Source organism: Podarcis tiliguerta (assembly GCF_965153285.1).
Source record: "Podarcis tiliguerta genome assembly, chromosome: 6".
Lineage (NCBI taxonomy): Eukaryota > Metazoa > Chordata > Lepidosauria > Squamata > Lacertidae > Podarcis > Podarcis tiliguerta.
The window spans coordinates 4,653,694-4,667,919 of record NC_139539.1 but is presented as its reverse complement, the minus strand read 5'-3'; the positions used below and the strand labels follow the sequence as shown (position 1 = coordinate 4,667,919).

Sequence of the window (14,226 nt, the reverse complement as noted above, 5' to 3'; positions counted from 1 at the left end):
TCATATACAGCAAAGGCCATTCCATATGGACTGCTCGTATTAATTCATACATTGATCAGGAAATGGGGAAACATTTTACCGCTGGAGATAAAAGCATGTACATAAACACCAAAAAGCAATGCAATTCCAAGAGTCAGGCTGTCCATGAACATTTAAAGCACATTTCTCTCCCACCCAAAATAATGTGGGGAATTGTAGTTTAAGGGTGCTGGGCAGTGCAGGGTAAGCTACAATTCCCAGGATTCTTTGGGGATGTGTACTTTAAATGTATTATTTCAGAGAATTTATACACTGCTTGATTGTAAAAAAAAAAAAGACCCTCAAAGCAGTTTGCAAAAAAGATGATAAAATTATCAATACCAAGAATTTTAAACTTTCAAATTGTTAAAATGAACAAAAGAGAGATGAAAACGTACATCAGCTTTTTAAACATTTATGAGGCCTTGTCTAAAAAATCTTGTTGTTTTTTGCAGGTGCCAAAAAGAGCACAGTGAAGGCACCTGCCTGATGTCAATAAACAGGGAGTTACAAAGGATGGATGCTGCCACACATAATAATACTCTGGGCAGCTTCCAACTGAATATTAAAATACAATAACCTATTAAACATTAAAAGCTTCCCTAAACAGGGCTGCTTTCAGATGTCTTCTAAAAGTCTGGTAGTTGTTTTTCTCTTTGACATCTGGTGGGAGGGCGTTCCACAGGGCAGGCGCCACTACCGAGAAGGCCCTCTGCCTGGTTCCCTGTAACTTGGCTTCTCGCAGCGAGGGAACCGCCAGAAGGCCCTCGGAGCTGGACCTCAGTGTACGGGCGGAACGATGGGGGTGGAGACGCTCCTTCAGATATACTGGACTGAGGCCATTTAGGGCTTTTAAGGTTAGCACCAACACTTTGAATTGTGCTCGGAAACGGTCGAATTCTCACAAATGCGGAACGCACAGCTTTGATTTGTGCAGGCATTATTTTGCTTCCTGCCATTTCTAAATCGGGGCTAGCAAGATTGCAGAACAGGCTAATCCCGGGAGCAGGAATTGATTTAGCCAGTAAGCCAAGACAGGGCAGAGAAATGAAGCCAGCTGTGGAAGCAACACCTGGAAGTTGCCAGAAGTTGCCAGGGCCCAAACACTCTGGGAGGGTCCACCGGTGCCTGAACTCTGCCCCTCTGCCTGCCTAGTCTGTGTGGTTTTCAGCAGGTTGCCAGCAGGTAAGCCTATAGCTAGGGAAGCAGTGTTGTGTAGTGGTTAGCGTGTCCTGGCAAACTAGGGTCCAAAGCTTGGGCCAGTCACTGCCTCTCAGCCTAACCTACCTCACAGGTTGGTTGTAAAGTAGGCACCCCCAAACTTGGCCCTCCAGATATTTTGGGACTACAACTCCCATCATCCCTAGCTAACAGGACCAGTGGTCAGGGATGATGGGAAGTGTAGTCCCAAAACAGCTGGAGGGCCAAGATTGGGGATGCCTGTTGTAAAAGCACAAAATGGAGAGGGGTAGTGAAACCATGCGGATAAGCATTGGCTCCTTGGAGGAAGGGTGAAATATAAATGCAATAAAAATAAATGATAAAAGCCTCCATGGTTCTACCACCCCCTTCTTTCCCTGCTAAACTCCGAATGGGAGCAAAAGGCCTGACAGGATGGGCAACGTCACATTCAGTTACGCATCTCAAACCCCTTCTCTCAGTCAGGAGACCCTCAAGGCGGCAACTTTTTAAACAGAATTAAACAATTAAAAACAACAACAACTTCTGATACATTTTCCTTTATTCATTTATAGGCTTCTCTTCAATCTTTCCAAAGCCTATCGTGAAAAGTCCATAAAAAGTGTTTTGCGATATAAAAAACGTTTTTTAAAAAAATATACAAAAGCCAGATGACTAAAGCCAGGAGGAGAAATTACCTGAGGTAAAAAACAGTCTCTGTTTCTGTTGCGATTCAACAGTCTCCTTATCGGAAGCCTGCCATCCTGAGAGCAAAGCTCATCTCCTTGAGGAACACAAGAAGAGAGTGGCAGGATGAGGCCAACGGCCCGTCTAGTCCAGCATCCTGTTCTCGCAGGGGCCAACCCGAGGCCTGTGGGAAAGCCGCAAGCAGGATTCGAACACAAGATCAACACTCTCCCTTCCTGAGGACCGCTTGGTCCCCAGAGCATCCCTACCGCAAATCAGGCAGGGAGGAACCCAGGTAAGTGCGCAAGTCGCTGATGGTGGAGCGGATGATTTTAGCTGGGATGGTCTCTTTGCCCAGGCGCTTGTAGGCTGCGTAACGGTGGCACCCTCCAAAGGAGTAGAAGTAGTCGCCCCCTTCTCGGCCTTTGATCCAGAGGACATCTATCGGGGGCACGCGGTCAGCTTCTTCCTAGGAGGGTAAGAGATGGAGTAATGGGTGATTCATAAAGAAGGTAAATAATTTTAAAAAGGTGTAGTCATAGGTATATCAGTGTATTCAAATCTGAAATGTCAAATTGTGTTATTAGTGTTATTATGGTTTTTGTTGTACAGTGGTACCTCGGGTTAAGTACTTAATTCGTTCCGGAGGTCCGTTCTTAACCTGAAGCTGTTCTTAACCTGAAGCACCATTTTAGCTAATGGGGCCTCCTGCTGCTGCCGCGTCACCGGAGAACAATTTCTGTTCTCATCCTGAAGCAAAGTTCTTAACCTGAAGCACTATTTTTGGGTTAGCGGAGTCTGTAACCTGAAGTGTATGTAACCTGAAGCGTATGTAACCCAAGGTACCACTGAATTGCATTCCACATGGTTCAAATTGTAAGACGGTAAAAAACAATGTAAGAAATTAAGAAAGCAGTGAAAAAGGCAATTAAAAGGCAATTGAAAGTAATACCCTGTATGATGGATAGGCCGTATCCCATCTTCAAGAACAAACCCACTGACATGCCATGGATTTCCTCAATGAAACTCATTAGATCACTGGTGATCTACCAACCACAATGTGTGTTAGGGCTGGGCGATATATCATCCAAAACCAGTTTCAAGTCCATATTATGATACTGAATTCATAACTTTTGACCTGGCAATACAGCGGTACCTCGGGTCAAGAACTTAATTCGTTCTTAACCTGAAACAGTTCTTAACCTTAGGTACCCCTTTAGCTGCCGCCGTGCCACCGAAGCACGATTTCTGTTCTCACCCTGAAGCAAAGTTCTTAACCCGAGGTACTATTTCTGGGTGAGCAGAGTCTGTAACTTGAAGCGTCTGTAACCTGAAGCGTCTGTAACCCCAGGTACCACTGTAGCCGTACCTGGATGGTCCTCATGAGGCTCTCCACCTTGCCTTCCTCCAAGACAGGAGGGATGGGTCTGATGATCACCTTCATCGGCACCTCGTGGACCGCGGCGATGTTGTCCGAATGGATGCTGCGCCCTGCGCTGCCTTCGCTTGCCATGCTGGCGACGTTCTCGGCCCCGATGCGCCTCCGCCTTCCCCGATCCGCCCCCAGCAGCGCCCTCCAAGCTCGCGATCTCACTCCCCACATCCCGGGGCTCGTATAACGCCGCCCATTTGGCTTGCACCGGATCGCACCACCGCTGGGCCGCGGGGGTGGACGAGAGAGAGAGAGGAAGGGAAAGAGGCAGGCGGAGGAGCCACAGACACCCCCCCACCCCCACTTGCCTGGGCTGCGCGACGCCTTGTGGACCCGATCCCCGATGCCGCGCTTGCAAGAGAGCAAGGGATCCCCGCAGGATCCCGACGCCTGTTCCCCCCTGCAGTCCCCAATGGAAGCGTCCCCTCCGGATGAATGACACGCGCACGTGGGCAAGCGCTTTTCCTGGGCTGGGTCAGAAGTTTTTTGGCTGAGTCACGATGAGGCAGCAGAAAAGGCGACGGAGGAGGAAGCGGGGCGCCGCTGCTGCAGCAGCCGCCGCTCGATCTGGACCGGGGATCAGCCCCGGAACCGGTTTCCACTCGTCCTGAGGAACCTGGGGGGGAGGAAGGGCCGGGGGGGGAATTCCTTCGTATGGGGGGAAGCCCCAGCTTTCGGCTGCCGAAACTTTCAGCTGCTGATCCTAGAATCATAGAATCATAGAGTTGGAAGAGACCACAAGGGCCATCGAGTCCAACCCCCTGCCAAGCAGGAAACACCATCAGAGCACTCCTGACATATGGTGTCAAGCCTCTGCTTAAAGACCTCCAAAGAAGGAGACTCCACCACACTCCTTGGCAGCAAATTCCACTGTCAAACAGCTCTTACTGTCAGGAAGTTCTTCCTAATGTTTAGGTGGAATCTTCTTTCTTGTAGTTTGGATCCATTGCTCCGTGTCCGCTTCTCTGGAGCAGCAGAAAACAACCTTTCTCCCTCCTCTAGGTGACATCCTTTTATATATTTGAACATGGCTATCATATCACCCCTTAACCTCCTCTTCTCCAGGCTAAACATGCCCAGCTCCCTTAGCCGTTCCTCATAAGGCATCGTTTCCAGCCCTTTGACCATTTTGGTTGCCCTCCTCTGGACACGTTCCAGTTTGTCGGTGTCCTTCTTGAACTGTGGTGCCCAGAACTGGACACAGTACTCCACGTGATCCTTTTGGGAAGAAGGAGGAATTGATTGTTAGAGACCAAGAAGAATCGGAGCTCCATGGCATCGGGGCTGGATTGCCCAATGGGCAGAGTAAACACGTAGTTAGGTCTCACAAAGCAGAGTCACCCAAAATAAATGCGGTAATCAGGGCCGGATTTAGATTGGATGAAGCCCTAAACCATGGGCAGGCAATAATAATAATAATAATAATAATAATAATAATAATTTATTTATATCCCGCCCTCCCCAGCCAAAGCCGGGCTCAGAGCGGCTAACAACAGTAAAATGATACAACATTCTAAAATCATTTCATTATAAAATCAATTCAAATCAGATTAATGGCAACCATTGGGCTAGAGTTCTGTGAGGATTACCGAAGGAGGGGGTCAGACTGTGCCTTGGCCAAAGGCCTGGTGGAACAGCTCCATCTTGCAGGCCCTGCGGAAAGATGTCAAGGCCCGCAGGGCCCTAGTCTCTTGGGACAGAGCGTTCCACCAAGTTGGGGCCAGTACTGAAAAGGCCCTGGCCCTAGCTGAGACCAATCGAACCACCTTGCGACCTGGGACCTCCACAATGTTGTCATTTGTGGACCTTAAGGTCCTCTGTGGGGCATACCAGGACGTGGTCTCGTAGGTACGTGGGTCTCCTGTGGCAGAGAGTTCCACCAGGCCGGGGCCACAGCCCATGGATGGTCTGGGAATCAGCGTGTTTTTACATGAGTAGAATGTGTCCTTTTATTTTAAATGCATCTCTGGGTTATTTGTGGGGCATAGGAATTCGTTCATCCCACCCCCCAAAATGACATAGTCCATCCCCCCACAAGGTCTGAGGGACAGTGGAGCGGCCCCCTGCTGAAAATGTTTGCTGACCCCTGCCCTAAGCTACTGAAGGTAATGGGGCCCTTTATATGTCCAGTTGTCCTTTGTCAACAACAAACTGCCACTGTTTTTTCATGTCGAATATACGCTATATGGTAATTTATGGACCTAATAGGTATCTAAAGCCATTTGCACATAACAAATAGGAGCCTACACAACACAAAACACTGTTGCTGTGTGTAGGTTTTGTTTTATTTGTTTTTTATCTTATATTTTGGAAATGTACATCCAGTTTTTTTTCCCCTTTAAATTTTTTGGGGCCCCCAAGAGAGTGGGGCCCTAAGCTATAGCTTGTTTAGCTTATATGTAAATCTGGCACTGATGGGGTTTTTTTTTGGGGGGGGGAGAATTAAATATTTATACCGAATTAGCCATGGGCGTAGCCAGGATTTTTGTTAGGGTGGGGCAGGACTTTTGTTTGGGGGGGGCAGAACCGACGTGATTGGTCAGTTAAGTATTTCTATTGATTTAGGGGGGCAGTTGCCCCTCTGCCCCCGCCCCCCCCGCCCCCCCATGCAATTAACCATCCTGGGGAAAATCAGGGGTTTGTTAGACTTCCTTACACGCCTCCTAATATTTTTCTTTTCTCTTTTTACTGCTTATCCCCACCCCTAAGCTTAAGGGGGGGGGGCACATCCTACTGACATAGATCGCAATAATGCGAGGAGATCAGATCTGGTCCTGTGTTGCAAAGCACATGTTTGCACATGCATTTCAGCATAGCTGTAAGCTTTGTGCCATTTTTAAAAAAATTTATTTTACAGTTTAGTATTTTTTAATTCGAATTACCGTATTTTTTGCCCTATAGGACGCACTTTTTCCCCTCCAAAAATGAAGGGGAAATGTGTGTGCGTCCTATGGGGCGAATGCAGGCTTCAGGAAGCTCCGCGCAACCCTCGGGAGACCGGCTCCGAGGGTTGCGCAGAGCTGCCTGCAGTCCCGGGCTCAGCGCAGCTCTGCGTGGCCATCGGGAGCGAGGCGCGAAGTCCCGCCCGGCTCCCGATGGCTGCGCAGAGCTGCCTCCAGTCCCGGGCTCAGCGCACTTCTCGCCATCGCCAGCCCCACAAGCTCGGGGGACAGCGGGGAGGCGGAGCACACCTTCCCGCTGTTCCTGGACCTGGTTCTTCCAGCCCCGCACCTGGGGGGGGGGAATAAAATATTTTTTCTTTATCCCCCCCCCCAAACTATGTGTGTCCTATGGGCTGGTGCGTCCTATGGTGCACAAAATACGGTACATATGTGTGGTGTGGGCACCACAGTCTTTTCAGCCCTCTGAAGCTCTGGGTCTTGACCTGGAGCAGAGGGAAGGCGTTGGAGCAGAGTGTTTCAATTTTCCCTGCCCTGGTTCCTTGGTGCTTAAATTCTCTCCCCCCCCCCCTTTTCCAAAGTGCACCTTGTGATATTTATTGTGTGTCCCCCTTTTGCCTGTGGCATAAATCTGCGCTGTTTGAAGTTTCTTAATCTTTCCCTTAGGCTGCAGTCTTTAGAGACATCCTTAATTTTAAAAGCATTAGGTGGGTAAATGTCATGTTTTATGTACTGTACTTCCTGATTTCACAACGATGGTCGGCCCCTTTCATGACATCAGGCTATTGCATTATGCTTCCTTCTTGTCATTAAGAACGAGGTCCAAAGACGTTGGTTGTTTGTTCATATATTTCCCTTATTAGTCAAGAGGTCTAGTCCATGGGTAGGCAAACTAAGGCCTGGGGGCCGGATCCGGCCCAATCGCCTTCTCAATCCAGCCCGCGGACGGTCCGGGAATTGGCGTGTTTTTACATAAGTAGAATGTGTCCTTTTATTTAAAATGCATCTCTGTGTTATTTGTGGGGCCTGCCTGGTGTTTTCACATGAGCAGAATGTGTCCTTTTATTTAAAATGCATCTCTGGGTTATTTGTGAGGCATAGGAATTCATTCATTCCCCCCCCCCCAAAAAAATACAGTCCGCCCCCCCCCCCAAGGTCTGAGCATAGCTGTCAACTTTTCCCTTTTCTTGCAAGGAATCCTATTTGGAATAAGGGAATTTCCCTTAAAAAAAGGGAAACGTTGACAGCTATGGGTCTGAGGGACAGTGGACCGACCCCCTGCTGAAAAAGTTTGCTAACCCCTGGAAATGCTTAACCTTCAAAATACCTTTTTGCTGAAGGATTCTTATGGAAGAACTATACAATTTTTTGGGGGGGTGGTGGTGAGATAGATCACGTTGAAAGAACCTCTGCCTGTAGGTGTATCCGTTGCTAAAAGAACCTCCATCTTCATAAGAAAGCTCACTGCAAGCTGGTTGCTGGGGACAAACTGTGTAGAAGCCTTTGGGGGATCCAAAATCTCCATAATGAGGACTTTGCAGCTGGGAAGGTGGATTTGCGGGAGTGGGGTGAAGGGGGAATTTGGATCTGCTTGGGAAGAAGTCAAGCTAGCCTAGTACAGTGGTGCCTCGCAAGACGAAAAGAATCCGTTCCGTGAATCTCTTCGTTTAGTGGTTTTTTCGTCTTGCGAAGCAAGCCCATTAGCGGATTAGCACTATTAGCGGTTTAGCGGCTATTAGCGGCTATTAAAGGCTTAAGGGATTAGCGGATTAGCTGCTAAAAGGCTATTAGAAAAAGGGGGTGGGGAGCGAAAACCCCCCCCAGGAAACGCAAGACATTTTCGTCTTGCGAAGCAAGCCCATAGAGAAATTCGTCCTGCAAAGCACCTCCAAAACGGAAAACCCTTTCGTCTAACGGGTTTTCCGTCTTGCGAGGCATTCGTCTTGCGGGGCACCACTGTATTCTTCCCAATGATGTATGCTGCACCATCAGTTTGGCAATGTACTTTGCAGGGTTTTGTGAGCAAATCCAGGACAACCCGCATCTCTTGGTGGTGGGTGCAGTTTTTGTTCTCAAAGGGAACAAATGCCATTTGGGTTTTCTGAAGCATGCATCTACTCTTTTAAAAACAGGTGGTCTTTTCAGCAAAGGAGGTGTGACAAAGGTGGGATTACTGATGCAATCTTCCCTGATCTGGGGCCAGCTTTCGGGAAGCAAAAGTCTCCCCCTCTTGGGCTGGCCTTTGTGGGTCCTTGGGCCTTTGCAGTGACCCTTCCTCGCATTTGAACCTCCTTGTCTCCTTAGGTGTGCCTGGCCCTGCGTCTCTTGCAGGGGTCGGCCACTTAAGGCCCGTGGACCCCCGCCGCCCGCTCCATCGGCACCCATGCGCCACGCTAAACTGGCGCGTAGCAGAGCAGGGACCACCCTCTGTGATGCTGGCCAGCTTCCCATTGGCTGCAGAAAGCTCCTGCGGCCAATGGGAAACTGCGCACGCCTCCTCCGTGCTGGAAGGAGCGCCGGAAATAGCGTTTGTGCATGTGCGCACACACACACACTCTGGCCTGCTGCAGCGTCTGCGGGACCGTGAACCGGCCCAAGACACAACAACTTTGTTGACCCCAGGTCTATAGCTTTGGGTGATTGGTAAAGACCCACCTTTTCAACATCTGTTTGGAGGAGAGAGAGACCTGCTTAGACAAAGGGATTACCGTATTTTTCGTTCCATAAGACGCACCTTTTTCTTCCTAAAAAGTAAGGGGAAATTCCTGTGCGTCTTATGGAGCAAATGTGTGGTCCCTGGAGCCGAATTGTCCAGGGGTGAAAAGCAGATCATGGTCTCTTTTTTTTTGAAAGAGGGAAGTGGGTGTTGAAACAAAGCCGCTGATCAGCAGGCAATCAGGGAGGGAGATAAGGGACGCTAGTAATAAAGGAGGCTGCCTGGGAGGGGGGAGGTAAAGACAGGGAACTTGCAAGGAGAGGAGACAGGAAGACTAAAGCAATGAGGAGAGAAATTGGAAGAAAAGGAGGAGCAAAAAACTGCTCCAGCTAAGGAAAAGACAGTAAGGCAAACAAGAGGGAAGGCAGTGTTGAAAGGAAGCAGCTGATCAGTAAGTGATTGGGAGGGAGATAAGGGACGCTAGAGATAAAGGAGGCTGCCTGGGAGGGGGGAGGTAAAAGCCCATGGATCCTCAGGATTTTTGCATTGGGTCACCCCAAATTCACAATCTGTTCACATAGCATGTCCATCGCTACAGCCTGCACCAAAAAAATCACGCACCCACTGTTTCGTGGGGCCGCAATGGTACAAAAACTTGGTTACAAAGCACGGATCCACATGGATTCTCAGGATTTTTGCATTGGGTCACCCCAAACTCACCGTCAAGTCACATGTCTGTGGCCACAGCATGAACCACAAAAATCGTACATCCACTGTTTCATTCAGAATATTTTTTTTCTTGTTTTCCTCCTCTAAAAACTAGGTGCGTCTTATGGTCAGGTGCGTCTTATGGAGCAAAAAATATGGTGGTTGCTGCAGCAGCTATTAACAAACTGAATTATTTGAGTTGTTGTTTTGCTGCATTTTAAGGCCTGTGTTACTTCATGGATGCTTTTTATCTTCCTCGATTCAGTTTTAAACTGCCCTCTTGGTTGTGCAAATGGCGGGACAGCAATAATCAGAATAAATATGTACAGCGCTTTGTGCTTGCCCCTGCTCTCTCCCCCCCACTCATTCCATCAATTCAAATACAGACAACACAATTCTGTAGCAGAAGAAGGCCCTTTTTTATTATCCCTGAATTGCGTTTTACAATACTGCAGGTAGTTTCATCTGGGGGGAGATTTGTTTCTCTCCCCCTTGATCTGTCCAGTTCAAAATCTGGCAGGAGAAAACAAGACTCTATCATGCAGAGAAAATTATTGCTGTCTTATCTTATTTACAGTATAAACACTAACGAGGATCTGGGTTGACCTTGATCGTTCCCAGTGCAAAAAGCAACAGGCGAGAAACCAGGAACCCTTCGTTTACAGAAAGAAGCTTTCTGCCGCTTCTCGCTCATGTCAGAGGGAGGTGGCTTTTATTTTTTTTGTAACGAAATGATATCTATGATGAAATAATGTAAGCATCACATGGATGCTGCTTTGAGTGTGCTTGTGCAAGCACAGGAATATGATGGTGCTGAAACTATGTGCAGAATTCCATAAGTGTCATCATGGCACCTAAGAAGATGTTAGCAATACCTTGAGCCTCGGCATGTTTTGAGTTGTGCTATTTGTGCCCCGCGGGGGAAATTGCAATGATTATTGTATACAGCCTTTTCCCACTCCTTGGTGGGAACAGCTAAGACTTGCGCAAGCCCTAAGAGGAGGGAAAAGGTAGGATAATGCCTGTATCGAGGTCCCCGTAACCCGTACTATAGGGACACGGGTGGCGCTGTGGGTTAAACCACAGAGCCTAGGATGCCGATCAGAAGGTCGGCGGTTCGAATCCCCGCGATGGGGTGAGCTCCCGTTGCTCGGTCCCTGCTCCTGCCAACCTAGCAGTTCAAAAGCACGTCAAGTGCAAGTAGATAAATAGGTACCGCTCCGGCGGGAAGGTAAACGGCGTTTCCGTGCGCTGTTCTGGTTCGCCAGAAGCGGCTTAGTCATGCTGGCCACATGACCCGGAAGCTGTACGCCGGCTCCCTCGGCCAATAAAGCAAGATGAGCGCCACAACCCCAGAGTCGTCCACTACTGGACTTAGTGGTCAGGGCTCCCTTTACCTTTACCTTTAACCCATACTGTACTGCCAGTGTGTGTGAGCTGCTGAGGGAGCGAAAACCTTGTGTGCTGCTGTTGTTGGAAGTGGGGAAAGAAACCTGGGGGAAGCGAGAACGATGGTGGGGCAGAGACGGGGAAAGGCAGCTCTGTGGGGCAGAGAGAGGAGAACAAGCCATGTTTCAAATGAGCACATCAAGTTAGAATTGTAGCAAAACTGCTTTTCCGCCATTCACACATTCCTGCTCCTACGGAATGGTCATTTCCAAACTTTTGGTAGCCGAGGCACACTTTCCCCCTGAATTAAAATTGGAAGCACGTGTTATTTTTTTACACACACCCTCAAAAGGGTTTGGTTTTTTTGAGCATGTAACAGACAGGGTTCCTTTTCCCTCAGAGGGGCGATGCTCCCCTTCCCATATAAAGTCACAGGTCTGAGAGCAGCTCTGGTGCAGAGACTATGCAGAGAAAAGGGGCAACCTGGATTCTTTGAGCTCATAGGAGCCTTTGATTATTAGCTACCCACCCCTTTAACCCTCTTGTGATGCGTTAATGTGTTTCGGCTCCCCAGCGGAAGTTACAACTCCAAGAGAATGTATGGGACTTGTGGCTTGTGGAAGAAGGGTGCATTCCAAAGGTGGAGGGGGGATGCGCTGATGAGTTGTGGCATTTGGCGCACCTGTTCTAACAACAAACAGTTTTCTTGGACAACCGAGGAGACCGTTGCCGAGTTGTGCCCGTTGTCCTGTGAGATGGCTCGTTGGGTCAGAGGTAGAAAATCGGAGGTGTCACAAAAAGCGGATGAGTCTCTTGTCACATTCATTGTTGGGGCCCTTTCCCCTCCCCAGAGGTTTATATGTCCACATCTGGAAGACACCGATGTTGTTTATGTACTATTGTCCGCAGCGCCGAAAGGTTTTAAGCACATGCAAAATGGCAGAGGCTGGAGAGGCAACGTTCACCTGGAGAGTTTGCATAGAAACGGCTGTCGCTTCCCATCACCTGGAATTGCAGCCCACGGAGGAGCCGACATTTCTCACCGGTGAGGAAGACATGACGGAACAGCTTTGCCTTCGAACAGGTCTTGCACAGCCCAAAACACAGTCTGTTCCGAAGGGGGCAATGAAACTGAAAAGTTATCTTCTGAAACCTTCCACTTCCCGCATGGCTTTTACTCATTCGGCTGAGTGTAGAGTTCTGTGCCCCCCTACGTTTTTTCAATTTAAAAACATCCATCACTTTATCAGCAAAATATAAATGTCATTTAATGAGGAGTTGCCCCCTCCTGGTTCTTAACTCTTGTTTTAGGCTGGAGATGATGGTTAGGAAGAGAACGGGTGGTTGTTTGAGAAAGACTTTGGTTCCCAGAGCATGCCCACGTTTATTTTGTCCTGCTTTTTGTTCGAGAAAACTGGTGCCAGATATTGGCTATGAGGCAGAGCTGCCAATCAGGAAGTCTCCGTCTGCCTCTGTGGCGAGCTGCCTAGGTGAGTATTGGCTGCCTCCAGACTGTCACTATTTTGCAGGAAGAGTTCGCGCGCATACTAGAAATTTCGGTTTGCGCAGTTAAAGTGGATTAAAACGCTCTTGCCACCTTAGCGCGACAAATGCGCTTTAAAAGCGAACGGTTTGCACTTAGGGAAGTAATAGTGAAATGCTGTGAAAAGTGGTATGAGCTAACACATGGAGATGTAAATATTCCCACAAGCAGATCAGGATGAACGCAGGATGAATGTTCGTCATATAGCCTCACCACAAACAATTCAGATTGCTCTGTAGAGACTTGGTACAATCTACCTTTCCCCGTAAGCTTTGTGCAAGCAAGTCGGGACACATGTTCAATAAAGAGGTCATCTGAGGAACCCTGTATTCTCTCTCGGTCTCCCCTCATCCCATCCCAGGGGCAGCATCTGACTAACCTTAGGCAAAGACCCACAGCGCAATGAAATAGGGTATGTTTTGCATGTGAATATTCAAAGTCCAGTTCCCATCATTCAACAACCATCACTAACACAGGTCAAAGTAAATCGGTGATTCCTCCTTGCAAATGGACCCTAGCTCTTTGAAAACAGCCGCTGCCGCTACAGAGCTCTAATATGCCTTCAGCTTCTGTGACAATGGTGTACCTGCAAGCAGCTTCTGCCATCGACGTCCTGCTTGCTAGGATTCATGCAAAGAAACCCCCAATGTTTCACCCACCCATTCTTCTTAAACAATAAATAGCATAAATTAGAACTTTAAAATAGAGCGCTCCTAAATTTATGGCAGCATCTGCCATTCTTGCTAACTCACACCTTTGAAAGGACAAACTCCTCAATCAAAGGGAAATGGATGCACTATATTTCTGCTACAAGAATGGCATAAAACCGCTCCCTCCCCCGTTACATCCCATACTTGCAAAGGCAAGAAGGCAGGAGCTGAGCAGAGAGGCCTCCCGATTGGCTGAAAGGCAAATGGTTCCGCCACAATCCATTGACACTTCTCAAAGGAAGAATATGGGCATTTAATACGGGCGCCTCTGTAGCAGCAAGAGATTCCACACCCGCCATTAACAAATGTGGAATGGCAACAGAATCAGGGCTTTCTGGCTACAGTGGTGTAGCTAGCTGCTCTGGTGCCCGGGGCGGTAAGCTCACCCTGCAGCCAGGGGTGGAGCAAGCCGCCCATGGGGACGGGGCGAGCCAAGGCAGGGTGCACTGTGTGGAGCCTCTCTGCAGCCTCCCCCTCAGCTGTTGGGCGGCTGAGGCGATGGGCAGACGAAAGCCCCATGCTGCTCAAAAAAGCAACACGGAGCTTGCAGGCCACCTCCCCCCCAGGAGTGACACGTGGCTCAGGTATGCTGCAGGCCCCGCGGTGTGGTGCCCAGTGCGCCTTGCCTCACCTAGCTACGCTTCTGAATTAGGCAGGTTCATGGAGGAGAGGGCTGTCTAAGGCTACTAGCCATAAAGGCTGTGCTCTGCCTGCAAAGCTGGAGACAGCAATGCTTCTGGAAATCACTCAAGGGGAGAGTGTTTCTGCAGTGGCGTAGCAAGGGGCGTGCGGGAGCTATTTTTTCAAAAACACATATTTTTGCCATTTTGTCATCCCCCTCAGTGATGACACCCAGGGCGGCCCGTACCCTCCGCACCACCTTCCTACGCCACTGCCTGGCTATGCCTGGAAACGATGTTTGGATTTAGCTCTGCAGTCAATCTGTTTCTTGCCCTTCCGGCCTTCAAGGAAGAATGCTTCTCTTGTGATGACAGGAGGATGGA

The 14,226-nt window shown here is 48.9% G+C and overlaps 2 protein-coding genes across 2 annotated transcripts in view; one reads left to right on the top strand and one right to left on the bottom strand.

Moving 5' to 3' along the window:
* Nucleotides 1-14,226, top strand: part of FAM110A (family with sequence similarity 110 member A) — a 273,110-nt gene that overhangs the window by 110,720 nt on the left and 148,164 nt on the right. The gene's annotated exons all lie outside the window — the stretch shown is intronic.
* On the bottom strand, nt 1,742-13,118 carry SRXN1 (sulfiredoxin 1; the record flags this gene model as incomplete). Its single annotated transcript, XM_083446596.1, has 3 exons — nt 1,742-2,353; nt 3,254-3,806; nt 13,099-13,118. The coding sequence occupies 3 exons, from the start codon at nt 13,116-13,118 to the stop codon at nt 2,150-2,152; spliced, it is 777 nt and encodes a 258-aa protein (XP_083302722.1). The 3' UTR covers nt 1,742-2,149.